The sequence below is a fragment of the Molossus molossus genome, unplaced genomic scaffold (assembly GCF_014108415.1).
Source record: "Molossus molossus isolate mMolMol1 unplaced genomic scaffold, mMolMol1.p scaffold_m16_p_16, whole genome shotgun sequence".
In the NCBI taxonomy this organism is placed as follows: Eukaryota; Metazoa; Chordata; class Mammalia; order Chiroptera; family Molossidae; genus Molossus; species Molossus molossus.
Genome location: NW_023425351.1, coordinates 13,852,062 through 13,875,679, shown reverse-complemented (window position 1 = coordinate 13,875,679; position 23,618 = coordinate 13,852,062). Strand labels below are relative to the sequence as shown.

General features: G+C 43.8%; 1 protein-coding gene and 1 non-coding gene across 2 annotated transcripts; both read left to right on the top strand.

Annotated features, from left to right (window-relative positions):
• The first annotated feature begins 785 nt into the window (after positions 1-785).
• Positions 786-2,196, top strand: RPS20 (ribosomal protein S20). Its single transcript, XM_036264046.1, has 4 exons — positions 786-921; positions 1,126-1,225; positions 1,528-1,601; positions 1,977-2,196. The coding sequence occupies exons 1-4, from the start codon at positions 919-921 to the stop codon at positions 2,157-2,159; spliced, it is 360 nt and encodes a 119-aa protein (XP_036119939.1). The 5' UTR covers positions 786-918; the 3' UTR covers positions 2,160-2,196.
• LOC118631926 lies at positions 1,387-1,452 on the top strand. The gene has a single exon (XR_004959923.1). It is a non-coding gene; the product is annotated as a small nucleolar RNA U54 (small nucleolar RNA).
• Positions 2,197-23,618: the final 21,422 nt, after the last annotated feature.

Here is a 23,618-nt window from a genome sequence, read left to right as displayed (position 1 = left end):
TACAGGTCTGGGAAGCCAGAGCTGAGTATCACCAAAGGTTATTTCAGGCTATGAAAAATAACTACCTATTAATTTTTTAAAATAACACAGCCAGGTTATCAGAATTCTTTTTCTTTTATTTTATCCTCACCCGAGGACATTTTTCCTCTTTTTGTTGTTCGGGAAGGGGTGGGGGGGGAGACATCGATGTGAAAGGAATACATGGAGTGGCTGCCACCCAGACGACCAACCAGGGCCCAGCAGGGCTGGGGACAAACTGCATCCGAGGTGCGCGCCCTTAGCGGGAACCGAACCCGGGTCTCTCAGGACCGCAGGCCGACGCTCTAACCGCTGAGCCAAACCGGCCGGGGCAGAATCCTTTTTCTTGATACCCACGTGAGTTAAACTCAGGAAAGTTATCCACTTACTCCACGAGAACGAGTGACGCGGTTTGCACGGGAAGCAAATTTCGCACTGTGCAAACCACAGGAGTCGTTTCTGATCCTGAGGAGGCCGGAGGTGACCTCACCGAAAAGGGACTTTTCTCAGGTTTTAGGGCCGGTCCACTGTCCTTGTCCTGGCGCCTGCGCTGGCGGGGCCATGTCAAGGGGCTCTGACTTCGCCAGGCCGACAGGGGGCGACCGAGCCCGCACCTTTCCCGCCAGCTCCGCGGAATTCTCGCCCTGGCTCGCGCCGCCGCGCTAGAGCCTCCAGAGCCAGCGGAGCTCCGCCTCTTCCGGAGCGGCGCGGAGAAACGTGCGGGACCCGGATGCAGATGCGAGCTCGGCTATATAAGCGGCACGCGGGCCGCGCGTCTTTCTCTTTGAGGAAGACGTGGTTGCTGCTATAGTGCAGCTGCGTCCCGCCCGCTCCTGCTCCTGACTCACCGCTGTTCGCTCTCGCCGAGGAACAAGTCGGTCAGGAAGCCGCGCCGCAGCCATGGTGAGGCGGAGGGCGCGCCGCGCGGTGGTGGCGGTGGCGGTGGCGGGACTGAGCCCCGCGTCTCGCCCTCTCCTGGGCACGGCTGCAGGGATGGGGGGAGGCGGTGAGTACACGAGACTCACTAGTCCAGGAACTCCGGGGGGGCTGCCAGCGCTCGCCTCCAGGACTCACTCGAGTGTTGCTGTCTTCTCACTTGTGCAATAGGCTTTTAAAGACACCGGAAAGACACCCGTGGAGCCGGAGGTGGCCATCCACCGGATTAGAATTACTCTGACCAGCCGCAACGTCAAGTCTCTGGAGAAGGGTCAGTACAGTCCTTCGGAGTGAGACCCTTGGGCCAGAGGAGCGATGAGTTGAATGTGTCCTGTACAAGATGGACTCAGAAGGAAAGTGACAAGTCGCTTACCCTGGAAAGACAAAGGCTGATCCATGTTTAGTTTTTACTCTTGTCATTGACATCATAGTTGGCGATGAGGAGTTAATTACTTGTTGAATGTCGGTGATAGTTTTATACGCTATTCTGAGCCAGCAGCAGTTAAAAATTTCTTAAGCCGACTTGGGGTGTTTTGAATGAACTGAAAGGTATTTTTATTCCTCTGTGTGTAGTGTGTGCTGACTTGATCCGAGGTGCAAAGGAGAAGAATCTCAAGGTGAAAGGACCGGTTCGGATGCCTACCAAGGTGAAGTAAATCAGGGAGTCGCTTGTGGTGGTTGAAGTCCGAATTTCTACCCCTTAGCATAAGGGGTTTGGCTGCCCAGGGTTTTATACATTGGTGCTAGCAGAACAAACCCAAGTAAAAATTGCTGGTAGAGGTTGGTTAATATTAAGTACCAAACTTTGAAGAGATAATAGTTGAAGCCAATTGTGGCTGGTTCCTTGATGTGGAAAGGGGCTTGCTGTTCTAAGTTGATAGGATCTGAAAACCTGTTTATGTGAAGAGGAGTGATGCCCTGGGGAATTTTCCAGTGGAGTACTTTGCGATGATGGTTTTTCAGATATCCTAGAGATGAGCATAAAACCATAAATGCTTGGTTTCCTTTGTCTTTTGTTGCAGACTCTGAGAATCACTACAAGGAAAACTCCCTGTGGCGAGGGTTCTAAGACTTGGGACCGGTTTCAGATGAGGATCCACAAGCGACTCATTGACTTGCACAGCCCTTCGGAGATTGTTAAGCAGATTACTTCCATCAGTATTGAACCTGGAGTTGAGGTTGAAGTCACCATTGCAGATGCTTAAATCAGCCTTTTTAATAAATTGACTATCAGTTGCTGAATTTTGTTGGCTTTTATTTATGATACTGGTAGATCTTAGGGATGTAGAGTTGTACTGTGAATTCATTAGATGAATATGCTGTGGTGGTTTTCTCCATTTTCATTATATTTATGAGAGGCCACTAAACCAGTTTACTTTTGGAATCATGGGACAGCTAAATTCTATTTAAACAATACATGGGACCTGATCACAGGGAACATAACAGTGTGATGGTTCATAACCGGCTGCATGTTGGAGCTTTTTCAAATAATGTATTTTGGTGCTATCAGCATTGTAAAAGATTTCTGGGATGATTCTAGAATGTACAGTCCCTGGTTTAATTATGTTAACTTCAGGACTGAAAAGTGTGCCATAAAGGCCAAATTTATTTAGTCAAACCCCTATTGGCACAATAATGGATAGCACTTGTTTTAACTATTTTCTTAAATTCTATTCCCATTGTATAGATCCAGAAACTGGCTTTGAAGTTGAACTTGCCCAGTGTTCTAGAGCTTTGTAGTAGCATAGCAGAGATTTAAATGGACTTAAGGATGAGAATCCATTTTTGACGAAGTATAAAAACATTTTTACAAGTTAATTGCTTAGGAAAATTAATGCTCTCACACCTGCTCTTAATTGGATTATTGTGCTTTTTTGTTTGAGGGGTTGATTTGTTCCACTTTTTTACACATTCATTGACTGATTCTTGTGTATGTTTTTTTGCTCATGGTCCATGCAGCCACCTATGCAAACATTGGTGTCCTCATTCTTTATCCCTTCCCCTAGTGCTTTCCAACATCTGAGTCATTTTGGGTCTACCATTTTTTTGGTTAACTCTAGAAGAGGTTGCTGTGAAGGAATTATTAATCAAAAGTGAGATAGGGAGCTACTACTAACCTGTCTTTAGCCCAATTTTAAGCATATTCTACACTAGTGTTAAAAGTGCTGTTTAGGGCCTGGCTGGTATGGCTCTGGACTTAGCATCATCCCATGCACCAGGAGGTAACCAGTTTGATTCCCAGTCAGGGCAAATGCCTGGGTTGTGGCTGGAAGGGAGTGTGCAGAAGACGGCCCATCATGTTGCTCTCATCCATGTTTCTATCCCTCTCCTTTTCCCTCTAAAAAGCAATGAAAACATACACTTAAAAAGTGCTGCCTAAGTAGCAGTTAAAATTTTTTTTTTTATCCTCACCCGAGGACATTTTTTCATTTTTTGTTCAGATGGAGTGGGAGGGAGAGAGAAACATCAACATGAGAGGGACACATCGAGTGGCTGCCACCTGCAGGATCCAACCAGGGAGGGGGACAAACAGCAACTAAAGTACATGCCCTTAGCAGGAACTGAACCTGGGTCTCTGGAACGCAGGCTGACTCTTAACGAGGGTGCAGTTAAGATTTTAAAACAAGTACCTGGCAATGTGATCCCCAGACATAAGCATCTACAAGCTCGTTTTTTTGTTTCATTAATCCTCACCAGAAGATACTTTCCATTGATTTCTAGTTGGGAGGGAGAGAGAAACATCAGTGTGGCACATTGATTGGTTGCCTCCTTACAAGCATCCTGGTCAGGCCCAGGATTGAACCTACAACCCAGGTAAGTACCCTTGACCAGGAATCAAACCTGAGACCAGTTGATTGGGCCACACTGTCCAGGGCCCTACAGCACTGTTTCTCAACCTGTGGGTCACGACCCTTTGAGGGTCGAACGACCCTTTCACAGGGGTCGCCAAAGACATAACAGCAAAATTACGGTTATGAAGTAGCAACAAAAATGATTTTACGGTTGGGGGTCACTGCAACATGAACTATTCAAGGGTCACGGCACTAGGAAGGTTGAGAACCACGGCCCTACAGGCTTGCTTTAATGAACTAAGTATATTGCAACACAGAAGTCTGGAATTCAATTTCCTGACTCTTGAAAAATCTTGACTCTTGAAAATATTGAAGTCACTTGTCCAAACAATAGATTATTGTGAAAATGCCTTAGTGTAAACCAAGATACTGAAAGAACAACTTTATGGCTTTTATACAGTTCTGAATTTTAACTGATGTATGCCAAAGTGACTGTATCAGTGATTGTAATTTTTTATACTCATAGTTGGGGTTGTATTTAAGGGCAATACTTGGTCTATAATGTACTTAAAATTTTGGGAACAGCTATTATCTTCAATTCTTTAAATATATCTACTTGGAAATAAAACCCACGCAGGACGTACAAATATTGTTAGTAATGAACTAAAGGTAGATTAAGTAGAGCTGTGATAATGGCAATTCTGAGTGTCAGGCCAGCTTGGACTCAATATTGCTTCTGTTTGAGAAATGAGCTAAACATAAAGCAACAGAAACTACCATGGCTGTGTATTGGTGGGTCGGGTTTCTTTACCTGATATTTCTAAGTGTGAATTTGCGGGCAATGTGGATATGAAATGAACACGCTAGAGGGTGTAGAAGTAGAAATGCCTGGCCATGCAGTTAGATCTGCTCCAAACTTAGTTGGCTTCATAAGATAACTTCCCTGAGTCTCAGTTCTTAAGCAAACTAAAGATATAGTACCTCAAGGGCATATACAAAAAAGGTATTCTTTTGTCTCTGGGATTCTAGGTATATAGTGTTTATAAAGTTTAAGAAGTCTACAACAGCTTATAGTAACTGTCCTAGGCCTTGCGCATTGACTCAACCACCCACTCAACCCAGAGCGACTTGCAGTCCTGCAAGCTCCATGCTAAGTGCCCTATGTAGATGTTCCATTTTTATCTTACACTATCTTTACTGCACCTTTTCTATGTTTAGATACACAAATGCATATTACAGTTGCCTACAATATTCAGTACAGTAACATTCTATGGGTTTGTAGTCTAGGAGCAATAGGTTAGGTATATAGTAGGCCATACTGTCTAGGTTTGTGTAAGTACACCCTATGATATTGGTACTACAACAAAATTACCTAACGACTCACTTCTCAGAACATATCCCTGTCCTTAAGCTATGACTATCTTTTTCATCCTTTCTTTTTCAGCCTTGATGTGTCCTTAGATCCAAAATGAGTGTCTTGTAGGCATCATATAGTTGGATCTTGTTTTTTTTTTAAATCAGTTCATCTAATCTGTCTTGATTGGGGAGTTTAATTCATTTACAGAGACCACTGAAATGAACAGCAACTACTAATCCATGCTACTATCACTTCTTTTAACAAGTTAAGATGTTAAATTGTATGTTTTGGGTTTTAAAAATAAAAGTGATAACTTGTTAAGTGTGTAGTTCAATAATATTATACATATTCACATTATGGTGAAGCAGATTTCCAGAGACTTCATCTTGCAAAACTGAAATTCTATACCTATTAAATAACTACTACCTTTTCCCCCTTCCCCTAGATTTTTTTAAAAATTAAGTTTATTGGGGGGACATTGTTTAATTAGGGTCATGTAGGTTTCAAGTGTATGTTACTATGATAGATGATCTGTATATTGCATTGGGTACCCACCACCCAAAGTCAAATCATCTTCCATTACCATATATATTGGCTCCCTTTACCATTTACTACCCCCCTCACCTCTTTTCTTCTGGTAACCACCATACCATTGTCTGTTTCTGAGTTTCAGTTTTATATCTCACGTATAAGTGAAGCCATATGGTTCTTAGCTTTTCCTGGCTGACTTATTTCACTTAGCATAATATTCTCGAGTTCCTTCCATGTTGTCACAAATGGAAGTATTTCACCTTTTCTTATGGCTAAGTAGTATCTATCCAATCCTCTGTTGAGGGACACTGGTTGTCTTTATGTTTTGGCCACCATGAATAATGCTGCAGTGAACATTGGGGTGCATATATCTTTGTGAATAAATGTTTGAGTTTTTTGGGTAGATACCCAGAAGAGGGATTGCTGGGTCATATGGTAACTCTGTTTTTAGTTTTTTGGGGAACCGCCATTCTGTTTTCCCTAGTGGTACCAGTTTACATTCCTACTGGCAGTGAATAAGGGTTCCTTTTTCTCCACAACTTCTCCAGCACTTATTACTTCCTTCTCCTGGCTTTGGACCACCATTCTACTTTCTGTTCCTAAGAGACTGACTATGTAAGATACTTTATCTAAGTGGAATCACACAGTATTTGTCCTACCCCCACCCCCGCTACTTAATACTCATCCAAAGATATGTTTACTGATTTTTTAAAGAGAGGGAAAGGAAAGGAGAGAGAAAGAGACATCGATGCAAGAGAGAAATCAATCAGCTGCCTCCCGCACACACCCTAACCAGGGATTGAACTCACAATCCTTTGGTTCATGGAACAATGCTCCAACCAACCAAGCCACAATGGCCAGGGTACAGTATTTGTCTGTTTGTGAATGGCTTATTTCACTTAACAAATGTCTCAGGGTTCATCCGTCTTGTAGCATTTGACAGGATTTCCTTCCTTTTAAAGGCTGAATAACCTTCTATTGTATATATTACTTTTTTAAATCTATGCATCTATTAATGGACATTTAGGTAGTTTCCACCCCTTGGCTATTGTGAATAGTGCTACTTTGAACATGGGTATGCAAATATCTCTTCAAGAGCCTACTTGCAGTTCTTTGGGATAAGTTTCCAGAAGTGGGATTTCTGGATCATATGGTCCACCATCACTTCTTCCCTAGGCTGTGCAATAGCCTCCTTGCTGGTCTCCCTGCTTTTACTCTTCCCTCCATCCTGAGTTCATTCTCTTTTTTCACGGATGCTAAAATTATCTTTCAAATATTTAGATCAGCCCTGGCTGCTTGCTCAGTGGTTAGACCATTGTCCTGCAGACTATAGAGTGGCAGGGTTGATTCTGGTCAAGAGCATATTGCTGGGTTGCACGTTCAGTCCCCAGCCCCGTCAGGGTTGTGTGGGAGGCAACCAATTGATGTGTCTTTCTCACATCAATGTATCTCTCTCTCTCTTCCCCTCCCTCTCTCCCTTTGACTCTATTTAAAAAAAAAATCAATGGAAAAATATACTTGGGTGAGGATTAACAAAAAAAATATTTAGATCATATCATGTCATTCTTCTGTTTAAACATATTTAATAAAGACCTAGTTTCTGCTTGGGTTATGAAGAACTAGAAAGAAAGCCACTCCCACCCTTACAACAATAACAAAAGCTGAACAAGCCCCAGGTTTATGATTTGTTTTGAGCTCATCAGGGAGCTGAGGTCCTAAGGTGCCCAACTAGCCTAAAATCTAAGGAGGGACAGGTGGATTCTGAGAGACGATGAAGTGCTCATTAAACTAGGGCAGATGCAGCTGCTAAGGAGAAAGAACCATTTTCAGCCTTTGTGATTTCTAAAGTTTCAGAAATACCTCAATTAGGGAATGTTGAATTCTGAAAAACAATTTTACAGGTAACTAAAGTTTAATCCTTTAATTTCTAATGCTTTTTATTCATTCTTAATGGAACTCTTCTAAAATGTGCTATACTTACCCCTGCTTTTTAAAATAGAGTATACAGCCCTGGCCGGTTTGGCTCAGCGGTTAGAGCGTCGACCTGTGGTCCTGAGAGACCCGGGTTCGGTTCCCGCTAAGGGCACGTACCTCGGTTGCAGTTTGTCCCCGGCCCTGGTCGGTTGTGCGGGTGGCAGCCGCTCGATGTGTTCCTTTCACATCGATGTTTCTCTCTCTCTCTCTCTCTCTCTCTCTCTCTCTCTCTCTCTCTCTCTCTCTCTCTCTCTCTTTCTCTTCCTCTCTCCCCCTCCTACTCTATCTGTTCAAAAAATGGAAAAATGTCCCCGAGTGAGGATAAAAAAATAATTAATTAAAATAAAGTATACAATCGTCCCTCGTTTATCGCGGTTAACCCGTTCCAGACTCTAGCAGTTGCACCTGGCATTGAAGGATTCCTGGGGTGCTCAAATACATAGGCCTACAGTCCATACGTACAGTAATTTCAGTTTTAATTGTAATTCAGGTGTGTATAATTGACTCAGACAACCAAGTGCAGGCTGTATCATTTTCACTGTCTTGATCAACTTTTTAATGAATATATTTGAAAAAACCGCAATAGAGTGAAGCCACGAAAGTTGAAGGCAAAGTAGCAAGGGACATCTGTATCGCTTAGGATTTTCTAGGCTGCAGGGTCACTTTGAACCTCAGTTAGCATGCTGTGCTAGAAGACCATCATGTTCTCAAGGGCCATTGCCCCATAAGAGCCCCTTAAATTCATTTAGAGATGCTGCTCTAGCCATTCTCTTCCTCAGGAAAGCCCCTAAAGAAGGTCTTACCCATTTACTGCTGGTAGGAATGTAAACTGGTACAACCACTAAGGAAAACAGTATGGTAGTTCCTCAAAAAGCTACTCTCTAAAGAGAGCAAGGCAAAAAGTTCAATTACCCTAGCCTGAGATAAAAGGTACCAGACCAAGAAGTAGTGGAATGGACAGTATAGGTCTCTGACCAGTCTTATACAATACGATTTAGTGGGAATTAGCATGGAAAAGGTTCTATTGCTAAGAGAAGTTTTCAGAAGGTAGAATCTACTATACAGGGTGGGGCAAAAGTAGGTTTACAGTTGTGAGTACATGAAACAGTTTACTCTTGTATTATTATTTATTGTTGTATTAGTTTTCATATGAATAACCTACTTTTGCCCCACGCTGTATTTGTCAATAGGTTGAATAGAAGGAAGGAGGGTAAATGAAGAGTGAAGTGATGTGTTGAGCATTGACTCACTGACAGGACATTTGCACAGAACGCTTGAGAAGGTTTGAGGGATGATTTGACACATTTGAAGTGGTCATGGACATTCTCATGGAGATGCTTGATAGATTGCTGGATAAAGTGGATCTAAAACTCAGGAGAGGAATCTGAGGTGGGGATGCAGATGTGGGAGCCTCAGCACCTGATTTAGTCACAGACTCAGGTAAGGTGGTCCAGGGAGCATGTGTCAAGTCCAATGAAAAGGGCTAGATGGGACCCAGAGAACACAAATCCTGGAAGGAAGGGAACCCATAAGTGTGGTCAAGAAAACCAAGAGACTGGAGTAAGGAAAGCCAAGGAAAATATTTCAAGAATGAGGAAGGAATCAACTGGATCAGTGTCACAAATCATCTGGGAAATGCAAATCAAAACAACAGTGAGATAAAATCTCATACCTGGTAAGGTGACTATTATCAAAAACTTGAAAGAACAGTGTTGGTGAGGATGTAGAGAAACTGGAACCCTTGTATGCTATTAATGGGAATGTAAAATGGTTTAGTCACTATGTAAAACAGTATGTGATTTTCTTAGAAATTTAAAAATAGAATTGTCATATGACCTAGCAATCCCACTTCTGGGTCTTTATCCAAAAGACTTGAAATCAGGATCTCAAAACAGCATCGGCACTTCCTTGTTCACTGTTAGCACTATCACAATAGTTAAAATGTGGAAGCATCCTAAATCTTTGTGATGAATGAAAGGATATTTTTAAATGTGGTATATACACACAATGGAATGTTATGCAGCCTTTAAAAAGAAGGAAATCCTGCAATATGTGACAACATGGATGACCCTGAGGATATTGTACCAAATGAAATAAGCCAGTTACAGGACAAATCATGCATTATTCCACTTATATGAGGTAAATAAGACAGTCAAACTTGCCAACAGGTATATGAAAAGGTACTCAACATCAGGGAAATGCAGATCAAAACCACAATGAAATATCACCTCATATTTGTTAGAATGGCTGTTACCAAAAAGACAAGAAAGTGGTAAGGATGTGGAGAAAATAACCCTTGTGCACTGTTGGTGGGAATGTAAATTGATACAGTCACTATGAAAAATAGTGTAGAGTTACCTCAAAAAAAATAAAATTAGGACTACCATTAGACCCAGCAATTCCACTTTTGGGGTATTAATCCAAAGGAAATGAAAACACTAACAAAAAAATATATCTGCACCCCCATGTTCATTGCAGCATTATTTACAATAGCCAAGACATGAAAATTACTTAAGTGTCCACTGATGGATGAATGGATAAAGGAAAAGTAAGACAGATTGATATATAATGGAATGTTATTTGGCCATAAAAACAAAACATCATTGATACAGAGAATAGATTGGTGGTTGCCAAAGGCAGGGGAGTTGGAGGGGGGTGCAAAAAGGGTGGAGGTTGTCAATAGGTACAAATTTCTTGTTATAAAATAAATAAGTCATGGACATGTATAGCATTTTGACTTTAGTTAGTGATTACTGTACATTTTAAAGTTCTAAGAGAGTAAATCTTAAAAGTTCTCATGACATGCCTTGGCCAGTTTGGCTCAAGTGGTTGGAGCGTTGGCCGGGGGTTCAGTTCCCGCTAAGGGCACGTACCTTGGTTGCAGTTTGTCCCTGGTTCTGGTTGGGTCGTGCGGGTGGCAGCCACTCGATGTGTCCCTTTCACATCGATGTTTCTCTCTCTCTCTCTCTCTCTCTCTCTCTCTTCCTCTCTCTCCCTCCCACTCTATCTGAACAAAAAATGGAAAAAATGTCCTCGGGTGAAAAAAAAAAAAAGTTCTCATGACAAAAAAATGTGTAAGGTGATAGATTGATAGGTTATGGTGATCATAATTGTCATGATCATTTTGCAATATATACATATATTAAATCATTGTGTACACTTGAAACTTAATGTAATATATTTAAAGATATATCAAAAATATTTTTTGGAAAAGATCAACAAATTTGATTAAACCTTACACTTCATCTAAAGAAAGTCTTTTAAGATCTTCCTTCAGCCTGGCCAGTGCTTGGGCATTGACCCATGCACCAAGAGGTTGTCAGTTTGATCCCCAGTCAGGGCACATGCCCAGGTTGTGGGCTAAATCCCCAGTGGGGGACATGCAGGAGGTGGCCAATCGATATTCTCTCACATCGATGTTTCTCTCTCTCTCCCTCTCCCTTCCTTTCTCTTTAAAATCAATAAAGAAAACAACTTTTTATTTTATTTATTTATTTTTTAATCCTCACTTGAGGATATTTTTCTATTTATCTTCACACAGAGTAGGAGGGAGAGAGGAAGAAAAAGGGAGAGAGAGAGAAATGTTGACATGAGAGGGACACATTGACTGGTTGCCTCCCTCATGACCTGGACCAGGGCTGGGACGAACCGCAACTGAGGTGCGTGCCCTTGGCCGAAATCAAACCCACAACTCATTGGTCCATGGGCTGACGCTCTACCACTGAGTCAAACCGGCAAGAAAAAAACTTTAAAAAATAAATAAAATCTGCCTTCATAGCCCTGGCCAGTTTGCCTCATCAATTAGAGTGTTGGCCCTCGGACTGAAGGGTCTGGGGTTCGATTCCTGGTCAAGGGCATGTACCTGGGTTGCATGTTCAATCCCCAGCCCCGGTCAGACTTGTTTGAAAGGCAACCAGTTGATGTCTCTGTCTCTCTCTCTCCTCTCCCCCTTTCTCCCTTCCATTCTATCTAAAAAAAAAAAAAAAAAAAAAAAAGAAATCAATGGGGTTGGGAGGGAAGCAGAAGAAAATCTCTGTAAGACATTAAGAAACAAAGGAAGGTCCTCGCTCTGGTTGTAGTAGCCGCGCAGGTTCTTCAGGCCCACTCGGGAATTCTGTGCGTCGCCCTGGAGTTCCACGTGTTCGGTCCCAATACTGCGGGTCCTCCCGCTCCACCCACGGCTGCTCCATCCTCGGACTCGCGGCGTCTCTGTCGAACCGCACGAACTCCGTGTCGTCCACGTAGCCGACTTCAAGGGTTCACGTGACAGGATCAGGCCCCCCAGATCATCCAGCAGAGTCTCCCCATCTCCGGTCCTGAACTTAATCCCATCACCCGAGGTCCTTTGCCAAGAAAGCTGCTCACCGGGTCCTCGGAGGAGGCAGGACACCATGTGGACCACACTTCCGCTGTCCACATCCGATTATGCCAAAGTCACCAATGATCAGGAAGAGGAAAGGCCATGGAAAGACAGAGGGATAAGACAGACAACTACAAGCCAGGGAGAGGGCCCTCAATCAGAAACCAAAGTTCCTGGCACTTTGATCTTGGACTTGTAGCCTCCAGCATTGGGAGAATTGAACGTCTGTTGTTTCAGCCACCCAGGCAGCAGTACGTGTTTCTGGATGCCCGAGCCGACAGAGACAGCCTCCAGACCAAACCCCAGCAGACCCTCCTTCCATTCTCAGGTCAGAAGCAGAAACCTGGTCCCAGCATCCATCCATCCATCCATCCATCCATCCATCCATCCATCCATCCATTCTCCCACCCACTATATTGATTGAGCGCCTCTGCGCCAGACTTCCTGTTAGGTCTGTTGATCATGTAATGGAAACAGACAACACACCCGCTCTCCTGATTCTTATAGTCAGACAGGAGAGCACACAGGGAGTGGTGAATTCTGTGGTCTGTGTTCCCATCTCTGTCGCTGGAAACCGGCAATCCCACAGTTAAACCACCTTTTCGTTCTGCTCTGTGGGTTCACTGGGCTCAGTGGGCGGCTCTTCTGCTCTGTGTGACACAGGCTTGGCCTGCAGTTGTGGGAGGCCTGACTGGTCTAGAACATTTAAGCAGGTCCCTGATGGGGCTGCAGCCACCGTTGGCTGTGGGCTCGGAGCTCACTGGGCTGTGAGCCGGTTGCTGCTCCCAGTTGGGCACCTGATTCCTGGAGGTCGTGTTCCAAGTGCACAAGTAGGAAGCCCAAGGCACCTTATATCAGAACCTCAGATCTCAAGCGATATCACTTTCTTGATGTCCTTGTCATCAGAGTGAGTCATAGATCCAAGGGGATGGAACTAGGCCCCCCTGCCGACAGGGGATGGCAAAGTCACTTTACAAAAGAGCATGTGGTGTGGGGATATTGTTGAGACCATCTTTGGGGGGAATAAAACCACCTTCACAGTACGTAAGAGGTGATAAAAGATACAGATGACCTTTTACTTTAAATGTTTTTATTAAAAGTTTTAAACAAATTAATGCAAAGAGATGCTACTTGTATTTACATTTATTTGTTGTTTCGTTGACTTTTTTTTTTTTTAAAGAGAGAGGAAGGGAGAAAGAGATAGAAACTTTAATGTAAGAAACATTGATTGACCTCCTGCACGCCCCCTACTGGGGATGGAGCCCACAACAAGGGCAAGTGCCCTGACAGGGAATTGAATGGGGACCTCACTCCATGGGACGATGCTCAGTCCAGTGAGCCACACTGGCCAGGCAAGAGATGTCACTTTGAAACCGGATGGTTAGAATGGGTACCATTGAGGGGAATCTGAGCAGGCCTGAGGAGGTAAGGAAATAAGCTATGCAGCCATTTCAGGGAAGCACCTTCCAGGGTTCCCTCTGCACCCACCCAGCTCTGCAGGAGGAAGAAACTGAAGCTTGGCAGGAGTGGAGGGAAAGACTTCTCTATTAACCCTCACCTGGGCATATGTTTATTGATTTTAGAAAGAGAGAGAGAGAGAGAAACATCAATGTGAGAGAAGCATCTATCGGTTGCGTCCTGTACCTTAATTCTATTTTTTTTTTTCATCCTCACCAGAGGACATTTTTCCATTTTTTGCACAGATAGAGTGGGAGGGAGAGAGAGGAAGAGAGAGAGAGAGAGAGAGAAACATCGACGTGAAAGGGACACATCGAGTGGCTGCCACCCGCACAACCAACCAGGGCCGGGGACAAACTGCAACCGAGGTACATGCCCTTAGCGGGAACCGAACCCGGGTCTCTCTGGACCGCAGGCCGACGCTCTAACCATTGAGCCAAACCAGCTAGGGCTGTACCTTAATTCTAACCTGCAACCGTGGCATGTGCTGTCTGGACCTACCAATCACAGGGAGGGGCAAGTCTGCAAAGAAAATTTATAATAGGTCAAGGCTTTGGTGAAAAACTTTTAAGGGCGATTTGTTTTTAAGCTTCATATTTTATTTTTCTTAAAATATGTTTTTATTGATTTTTAGAGAGAAAGGGAGAGGGGGAGAGATAGAAACATCGATGAGAGAGAACATCGATGGGCTGCCTCCTGCATGCCCCCCACTGGGGATCGGGCTCACAACCTGGGCATGTGCCCTGACCGGGAATCGAATCAGTGACCTCTTGGTGCATGGGTCAATGCTCAACCACTGAGCCACACCAGCTGGGCTTTGTGTGGTTGTCTTCTTAGGATAAATCCCTAATGGAGAAATTTGTGTGTCAGAATGTAAGCATGTTTAAGCTGCTGAGTCATTTTGCAAAAGAGCCTTTTCGCAATTTTGTATGTCTTCAATTCCTTCCATCTTTCCCATAGTGTATCCTCTCCCCCCTGGCTGAGACTCACCATTTTCTTTCATCTTGGATAAATTTTAATTTTTATTCCTATTAAAAAAAAAAAAAGAAACAAAGGAAGTCCTGTTTCCTCAACCAGATAACAGGCTGTATTCTTCAGGATATAGCCACCTTAGGGACAAGTGGGTCCTGCCCATGTTGGCCCCCTCGATTGGCATTAGCTGAGGTAGATCTCATGTTAAATGTTTTTACTATAGCTTTTTTACAGAAGAATATTACCAAGTTGATGGACCATGAAATCCACGGATGAAAGGGAAGATGTACAACAAAGAAGGATTTTGATAATTACATTCTGGCAGAATAAAAATCAAAATATTTGTTGACAATCTCATAGTAGCATTCAAATTGGTTATATACTCCACAGTGTGGAGTGGAAAGGACATAGGACTTGGTACCAGAAGATGTGGGTTCCAGTTCCTATTCGTCTCTCTTGTTTGTCCTTGAACAAGTAATCTGACCTCTTTGGGACTTCTATACCTGCTGTATAAAGGCTTAGAATAAATGATTCCAGAAATCCCTTTCAGCTTTGAAATTCTAGAATTCTGTGATTATACTGAAGAGAAATAATTTTTCCATCATCCTGAATGGATTCAATGCTAACTTCCTTCTATGGCAATAAGACATAATTAGTAGAAATGATGTTATACTCCATAATTACCAGAGGACTTCCTCATGCTTTAATTCTGGCTAGAGAGCTGAGAATATTGGCATAAACTGTTTTGGAGAAGTATTAGGATTTTTATTTTTAAACAGCTGCAGCAGAGAGTCTAGTAATGAAAAAGGAGTTTTTTTTATTATTATTGGAAAGGAGTTCTAGTGAATAATAGATACTAACTCATTTTTTATTTTTAAATAAATGTATACAGTACTGAAAATCCAAGGAGATGCACAAAACTATAGAGGTAATAAAAAAATCAGTGTGAAGAGTAAAAGGAGTTACTTTAAACTAATCTCCTAGGCTTTACCACCTTTTATGATATGACCGGGGCTATTAGTGGCTGCTCCCCATACATCCCAATTTGCCTGGGAGAGGGCTGGTTTATGTCTGTTTCCCTCATGTAAATAATGAAATGTGTTCCTTTTACTCTCGAAAATGCCCTAGTTTAGCTCTGGCTGGTGCAGCTCAGTTGGTTGGAGCATTGTCCCATACACCGAAAGGTGATGGATGGGTTCAATTCCTGGTCAGGGCACGTAAACAGGTTGCAGGATTTATCACTGGTTGGGGCGTGTGCAGGAGGCAACCATGTTTCTCTCTCACGTTGATGTCTCTCTCTCTCTTAAAAAAAAAAAAAAACCCTAGCTCAGATGCTAAATAATAAAGTCACCTCACTGCTTTCTGCCTTGCTTAATTCCTAAACCCACTTCAAAGATATTCATCATCTGGTTCTCAAATGTTTTACCTCATCAGAAGGGCTTTATGAAAAGCAATTGCAGCCAGAGAGATTTTTCCTCTTTCCTTTTCCTTTTGTTACCAGAGAAGTGTCCTCTGTGTCCCCACCTGTTACTGGTGGAAGTAGAGCTGTTGAGGTGCCTCAGGAATAAGAATTTCCTGAGGTCCCCACATGAGGATGAGGTATCATGGGAAGCTTTATTGGTAATGTAACATTAAGGGAGTTCCCCTCCAAGGTCCCATCTCCCTCTGTTCCACCATGGAAAAAGGTACATTTTGTTTTCAGCAGGGCTAAGATCAAAGCTACTGCCCAGAGTCTTTGCTCCATATTAAAGCACAGTCCAGTCCAGCATCTGGCTGGCTTAGCTTGCGTTTCCAGCTGCAGTGCATTGCATGTGGGGTCCACATGGCCATGGGTCATGCAGCTTTTAAGGCCACATGACAGGCTAGCACAGGTAATGGAGCAAGCAAAAGCAAGGAAGCAGGAGCAAAGCAAGAGAAACAAGAGGGAGAACTTTGTCTCAGGGATATAACCAGGAGCTTACCCAATTAGGCCTTCAGGATTTCACGTGCTTGCAGTACCCGCCCCCCTTGCCCCCCTCTCCCGCCAACGATCTTTGTTCCCAGGTTAGACTGACAGGCAAGCACCTTCCCTACATCATCCCAACTTCACTGCACATGCACCCATTTCTCTGTGTGATCCCTTTCCCCAGTGATCTGCAGGGGATGGACTGGTGGTTCCCTGGGGAGTGTGGAGTTGCAGCTTCCTGGTGAAGCTGCCCAGATGACCATGCTTATGATGTCTGGCCTTCCCTTTGCTCTCTTTCTGTTATTAATATTAGCTAGCTAGTTACGATGGCAACAATCCCCCTTAGAATACATGAACCTTTTGTAATTTTACAAAGGGTAAATGGATGAAGGTCTCCATCTTCTGGAACTGCTTCATGTTGTCAAGGGGTGTAGTCCTGCCTATCCTATGGCTCAGAGGTTCCTCTTGTCAAGGAAGAAAGGAGAAAAAGGAACTCTCTGTGCAGGGAAGAGGGACACTGCAAAGTCCGGGTTCATCTGCTGTTCCTGGGAGGCAGCATAAGCGATGCCCAGAGGATGATGCTGTCTAGAGTATAGTGTTGTTGGGCAAGATGGCATTCTTGTTGTATTCTACAGGTGACAAGTCTGGTTAAAAGGCATAATCCAAAAGCGAAGAGAGTTACAGCAATCAAAGGTCTGATGAGAGGTAAAAACTGATGTGATAAAGGGAGGGACTAACTTTACAGTGTTCCAGATTAGTTTGGAGGAGGCTTCCCTGGATGAAGATGTGTCATACCTGTTTCAAGCCCTCTTGTTCGACATACTTAATTAGGCTGAGGGAAATATTCTAAGATTTACCCCCTAGAGCACTGTGAGGCTTTTCTGTCTAAACCATTTGGGCAGAAAAGGGAAAGCAGTTTCAAGTGACTTACTCATTAAGCATTGCCAAAGTCTGGAGGGACCAGGTATGGAGAAAATTTGTCCCTTTAACAGATTGAAAAGAACCAAACTGTAACTGTATACATAGACAGGTAAAAGTAGGCAATTAGCATTTTCTAGATTGGCGAACACATTCACTACTTTTAGAAAGATAGGCCTTTTGATTGGCAAACTACTTACACTTTGAGAAACATACTTCCATGAAGACAGGTATCATATAGCAAAACGTACTCATTTAGAAAATTACAGGTGAGCCCTGGCCAGTTTGGCTCAGCGGTTAGAGCGTCGGCCTGTGGGCCAGAGAGGCCCGGGTTCGGTTCCTGCTAAGGGCACGTACCTCGGTTGCAGTTTGTCCCCGGCCCTGGTTGGTCGTGCGGGTGGCAACCACTCGATGTGTCCCTTCATGTCGATGTTTCTCTCTCTCTTTCTCTCTCTCCCTCCCACTCTATCTGAACAAAAAATGGAAAAAATGTCCTCAGGTGAGAAAATTACAGGTGAACTTAGTTAAACTGATTGGCTTAGATAGCTCCTTCCAGAAACCTGCATTCCAAGAGATGGCTCAGATAAGAGTTCTTGGAGACCAAGTATTAGTATTTCAGAGGCAGACAGACCTTTCTTGGAAAAATCCAGAGTTAACTTTTTACCAGTTGGCTAGTAGGTATCCTGAGGGGTCTCTTGAGGCACTGTCCCTGGAGATTGCATTATCCATTGTCTTCTGGGAGAAAATCCTAAAATCCTTTCATCTTCTTAATCAGAGGGAGATATTGGTAGCTGAGGGAGAATGAGCATCCCTAATGCTCCCTAGCTCCTGTCACAGACCAAAATCTGTGATGGCTGTGACATTCTTGCCAGTCATGGCATCCCGTGGCCTGTTCTGCCTATGCTGGCTCTGGGGATCTGCTTACACAGCCCGAAGTCCCCTCCCACACCACAATAGGAGACTGTTACCAAAGACGGCGATACAGTTTTGTCCAGGTGTGAGTTTTACCAATATTCAGTGTTGATCATGCACTATATATAGTTGGGTTTATTTAACTCTGCACAAGTGCTAATGGCCTCAGGCTTTAACTAGTGTTACTGGAGGTTTCTACCCTTATGTCTGTGTGCATAAGGGATGCCTGGGGCTCCACTGGCTTAGGTAGAAAACGCTGGCCTTTAACAGCTGGGCTAGTAACCCACTGCTTTGCCTCTTATGTGCCAAGCCGTCTCCGGCCTTCAGGAGGCCCAGCAAAGTGAGACAGTCTTCCCTGGAAGGGGACAGAACATTCCCTGTTAACCTGGCTGGACAGAAACTCAAGAATCTTTTTTTTTTTTTTTTTTAAGGAATACTAATAAATATTTAGTTAGTTTCCAATATCAGTTAATAAAAACCTTTCATTTTTCGAGTACCTGTACATTTTTGGCTTTTTTTCTATTGTGTATGTAAAAGAAGCATTAACAGACAAGTAGCAGTGTTACCATGAACCCAAATCACAGCAGCAGCTGTATTTGCACAGAAGTTGGAATTATCAGGGCTGCAGGGGGCCTGTTTGCAGTGGCTTTGCTGCCCCAGTGAGGGGGAGCTCGGTTGTAAGAACAAAGGGCAGGACTTTGGGTCCCTGCAGTAGCTGCAGCTTCCGCCCCCAGTAACATGGTTGCTAAGAAAGAGGGCAGATCAGACAGCAGCAGCTCCGGTGGCTGCAGCTCCTGTACCCTAGCAACTTGGGTGGTTACCAAGGGAATTGCTCCAGGACCAGGCAGATAGCAGGCCCCCCTCCCACTCCCCGGCACACAGCCAGGAGGTTCCAGCTGTGTGGACTAAGCCTGCAGGACTAGGGGCACACGCGGGGCTCCGGGCGGCAGGCCCATGCTATGGAGGTCTAGAGGTGGCAAGCAGGAAAAGGCGCCGCAGTAAATCCCAAGCAGCAGTGAGTGCTTGCCTGCTTCCCCCTGATGTCCTGCTGTTTGAAGCTGCAGAGGCAGGCGCAGGGTAGAGGCACAGGGAAACCCGAGTCCGGAGGCCCTGGGCTTGGCAGTGGGCTTGGGAGGCGCGCTGGCTGCGAGCCACCCCCTAAATCCCCGGGGCCAGATTTCAGCAGCACTCCCGTGTGGGCTGCTGCCCCCAGGACGCTGTGAACAACTTGCGGGGACGGAGGCAGGGGTCTGCACAAGGGAAGCGGGGGAGAGCCTGGGAGGCCTTCCAGGTTTCGTGCACCAGGTACAGAACCTACAAATTTGGCACACAGTGTGTACACACTTCCCTCTCGGTCCCACAGGGCCCCAAACTCGCCCTGCTGTGGTAGTGAGGCTGAGGGAGCGAGGATTCTGGCCCACTGCTTGCCGGCCACAGGCAGCAGTAGCAGGACGCTGGCCGGGGCACAGCTGGTCTCCCCACACCCCTGAAGCTGGGCCTGGGCCTGGGTCTGAAATGACAGTGACAGAGGCAACAGAGGGCATAAAAAAGGAAGTAAAACGCCCACACAGGAACCAACACAGGGGCGAGGAAGAGAGAGCAATGAAGTATAAAACTTCCAGCACAGGGAGGTAAAGTTCCATTTCTCACCTGCAATCCAGGCCAGGTTTTCCTTCTCCCGCTGTTTTGCCATTCTGAGTGCAGCAGGTCAGGAGGTTGTGAAGGAGCCGAGAAGGGATGCTTTCCACCAGCCAATTCTCTCTGTGTTAGTCCCATCTGGGTCACCATCTGTTAGCAGTGGGGCATCCTCTGTATCCCCACCAGTTACTGGTGGAAGTGGATCTCTTGGGGTACCATGAGAATAAGAATTTCCTGAGGTCCCCACATGAGGATGAGGTATCATGGGGAGCTTTGTTGGTAATGTAACATTAAGGGAGTTCCCCTCCAAGGTCCCTTCTCCCTCTGTTCCACCATGGAAAAAGGTACATTTTGTTTTCAGCAGGGCTAAGATCAAAGCTACTGCTCAGAGTCTTTGCTCCATATTAAAGCACAGTCCAGTCCAGCATCTGGCTGGCTTAGCTTGCGTTCCCAGCTGCAGTCCATTGCATGTGCATGCAGCTTTTAAGGCCACGTGACAAGCTAGCACAGGTAATGGAGCAAGCTAATCCAAGGAAGCAGGAGCAAAGCAAGAGAAACAAGAGGGAGAACTTTGTCTCAGCGATATAACCAGGAGCTTACCCAATTAGGCCTTCAGGATTTCACGTGCTTGCAGCCCCCCTCCACCCCCACCCAGGGTTCCCAGGTTAGACTGACAGGCAAGCACCTTCCCTACATCACCCCAACTTTACTACACATGCACCCATTTTTCTGTGTGATCCCTTTCCCCAGTGACCTGCAGGGGATGGACTGGTGGTTCCATGGAGTGTGGAGTTGCAGCTTCCTGGTGAAGCTGCCCAGATGACCATGCTTATAATGTCTGGCCTCCCCTTTGCTCCCTTTTATTATTAATATTAGCTAAATAGTTATGACGGTAACAATGTCCTGGATGAAGCATTGTTAAGAGCCAATGGTGATTAAGATTTCTGATGTCTGAGTCATTTCTACTCTGACATATAAAGAGCTCAGAAGTTGTTATTCCTTATGACAAGGTAAAGCTGGGTGAAATGAAAATCAAAAACTTTTACTGCACCAGAGAACTGATGTCACAGGGCAAGCCACCACCCCCAAATTAGAGAATTGGTCACAACCAGAAAGATACCTGGAGCAGAAGCTGCTAAATGTCAAGCTTGTTGGAATATTGAAACGATGATTTTGTCAAATTGCTGGAGGCTACATGCAGACTAGCATGAAAGTGAAAAACTCCTAGGGGCTACAATCATAGAATAGGGCCCATACTTGCACAGATTTTTTTTCTCCAGGGACCCCAGGTTATCAGGATTCCCAGGAGCTCCCTGAGTGAACTGTCAAGGGTAAACAAAGAGTAGCCATTGTGAACTACTCCGAGGCTCTTCTCCCTAGCAAAGGCCTGACCTCCAAGGGAAGGACTGGGGAGACAATTCTGAAACGCTATGCCATTTGGGGAAGAGAACTCTGCCCCAGTTCAGCCTACTTCAGCCTTTCTGTCTTACCTAAAGAAAACTAAATAAATAAATGTATAGTCAACAGGGGTGGAGATTTTGAAGGAAAATTCCGGGGGTGTTGAAGCCAGGAGAGAGACTAAGAGCAAAAAAATGGGGAAAGCTATACTGGGGGAGAAGGGAAAGAAATACTCTGACCCACACTCCTGAGATGGAACAACTAAAATACTGAGACTTCATTAGAAAATTAAATAATTCCCTCTTCCCCCATGACCTAGTACTTCGTTAACAGTAATAATAAGTGTAGCAATAATGAACTAGAGCTGAGAGAGCTGCAGACACAGTTCACAGAGGAGGGAACGATAAACCCACTAGGAGACTCTGAAGCCTGGCATGCGTATGGTTGCAACAAACACTAAACACAGCTCACCTCAGCCAGAATAACATAAACGCTTACGTAAAAGACCTATTTACCTCAGTTTTTATGACTTGGTAAAACATATCCAGATATCAAATTCAAAAAATTTCAAGGTGTGCCAAAAAGTAAGTAAAACACAGACACAGAGACAAAACAACCATCAGAACTAGAGTCATATGACACTGATAATGAAATAATCAGAAAGGTAATTAGTAATTATAATAATTATGGGGAAAGCTGTCATGGAAAAAGTAGATAACATTCATGAACATATAGATAATGTTAAAAAAGAAGTGGAAATGCTAAACAAGAAACAAAATAACTGCTGGAAGTCAACAACACAGAATGTCTTTACATAAAGAATGTCTTTAATGGGCTCATCAGGGGACAGACACCGCAGAGGAAAGAATCAGTGAGCTTGCTCATAGGTCAATAGAAATTTATCAAACTAAAATTTAAAAAGGAAAAAACAGAGCAGAACATCTAAGAACTAGGGGGCAATTATAAAAGTTGTAACGTGCATAACTGGAATGCCAGAAAGAAAATAAAGAGAGAATGGAGAAGACATATTTGAAGTAATAATGTCAAGCAATTTTCCAAAATCATTGACAGACACCAAACTGCAAATCCAAGAATCTCAGAGAACACCATGTCAGTTAAATACCTAAAAATCTCCAGCTAGGTGTCTCATTCAAACTGTAGAAAATCAAAGACAAGAGAAAACTAAAAGAATCCAGAGGCAGGGGGACAGGGGTGCACCTTGCCTAGAGGAACAAGGATAAGAATTACAGCAGCCTTCTCTGAAACCATACAAGCAAAAAGAGAATGGAGTAATATCTTTACAGTGTTGAAAGAAAAACCACATCCAGCACAATTACTCTTCAAAAATTAAGGCAAAATACAGACTTTTCAGACAAACAAAACCTGAGGGAATTCATTGCCAACAGACCTATCTTGGAATATTAGAAGAAAGTCTTTAGACAGAAGGAAATGATATAGGTTAGAAAAGGAATAAATGAAAGTAAATAAATTATTTTTCTTATTTTAAATTGATCTAAAAGACAACTAAGACTCATAGATACAGAGACTGATGGTTGCCAGGGGGAAGGGGTTTGGGGGGCTGGGTGAAGAAGATGAAAAGATTAAGAAGTACAAATTGGTAGTCACAGAATAGTCATGGGGATATGAAGTACAGCATAGAGAATATAGTCAATAATGTACTAATAATTATGTATGGTGCCAGTTGGGTACTAACCTTATTGGGGGCTGGATGGAGAATGTTTTTACTTTCACATTGAAATTGCTTCACCATTTCCATGAGCAATGATTCAGATATAAAAATAAGATAGAGTTCAGTGGTCTTTTTTTCTGTGATGCATTACTTGTACTGAAACACTATTTGACATCAGTCAGGGATCTGAACCAAGTTAAGAAGGTGCCAAAGAAAAAATGTTTTTTTTTTGTGGAACCTAAATATAGAGAAAAGTTTTTGTCTTAGAATTCCGAGGTTCCCCAATTCTTTGCAGGTCTGTATCCTGTGGACTTCTCAAAAAACCATGCTGTCATTTTTCTATTCAGGTGAGATCAAAGAGGCTAAACATTTTACACAGTGAGCTGTAGTAAATGACATGATTTAGTTTATGTACAGAGACACTAAACTTTGCAATTAATTATACTTCCTATTAAAAAATGAGCATTAATAAATATCTTGACTCCTTACTTCTTTCCCTCTCACATGTGAATGCGTTTAACTTTCCCAGATGTTTCTTGTCTTGACTCAGTTGGCTTACCATGACTCTCTTTTGTGATTCTGGGAGTGACTGGTTAGGCTACACTTAGACATCTTTTTTTCTCTAATTACCCAGAAAAAAACTCAACCTTCCCCAAATTGGATCTAAAAATTCTATCATTCATTTATTGGTGGACACTATTGAATTGGTTTGGCCAACA

Bases quoted from the DNA above. Each gene is read 5' to 3' on its own strand.
- RPS20 (XM_036264046.1), top strand. The intron at 1,226-1,527 runs GTCAGTACAGTC...CTCTGTGTGTAG, and splicing joins CGTCAAGTCTCTGGAGAAGG to TGTGTGCTGACTTGATCCGA. The intron at 1,602-1,976 runs GTGAAGTAAATC...CTTTTGTTGCAG, and splicing joins CGGTTCGGATGCCTACCAAG to ACTCTGAGAATCACTACAAG.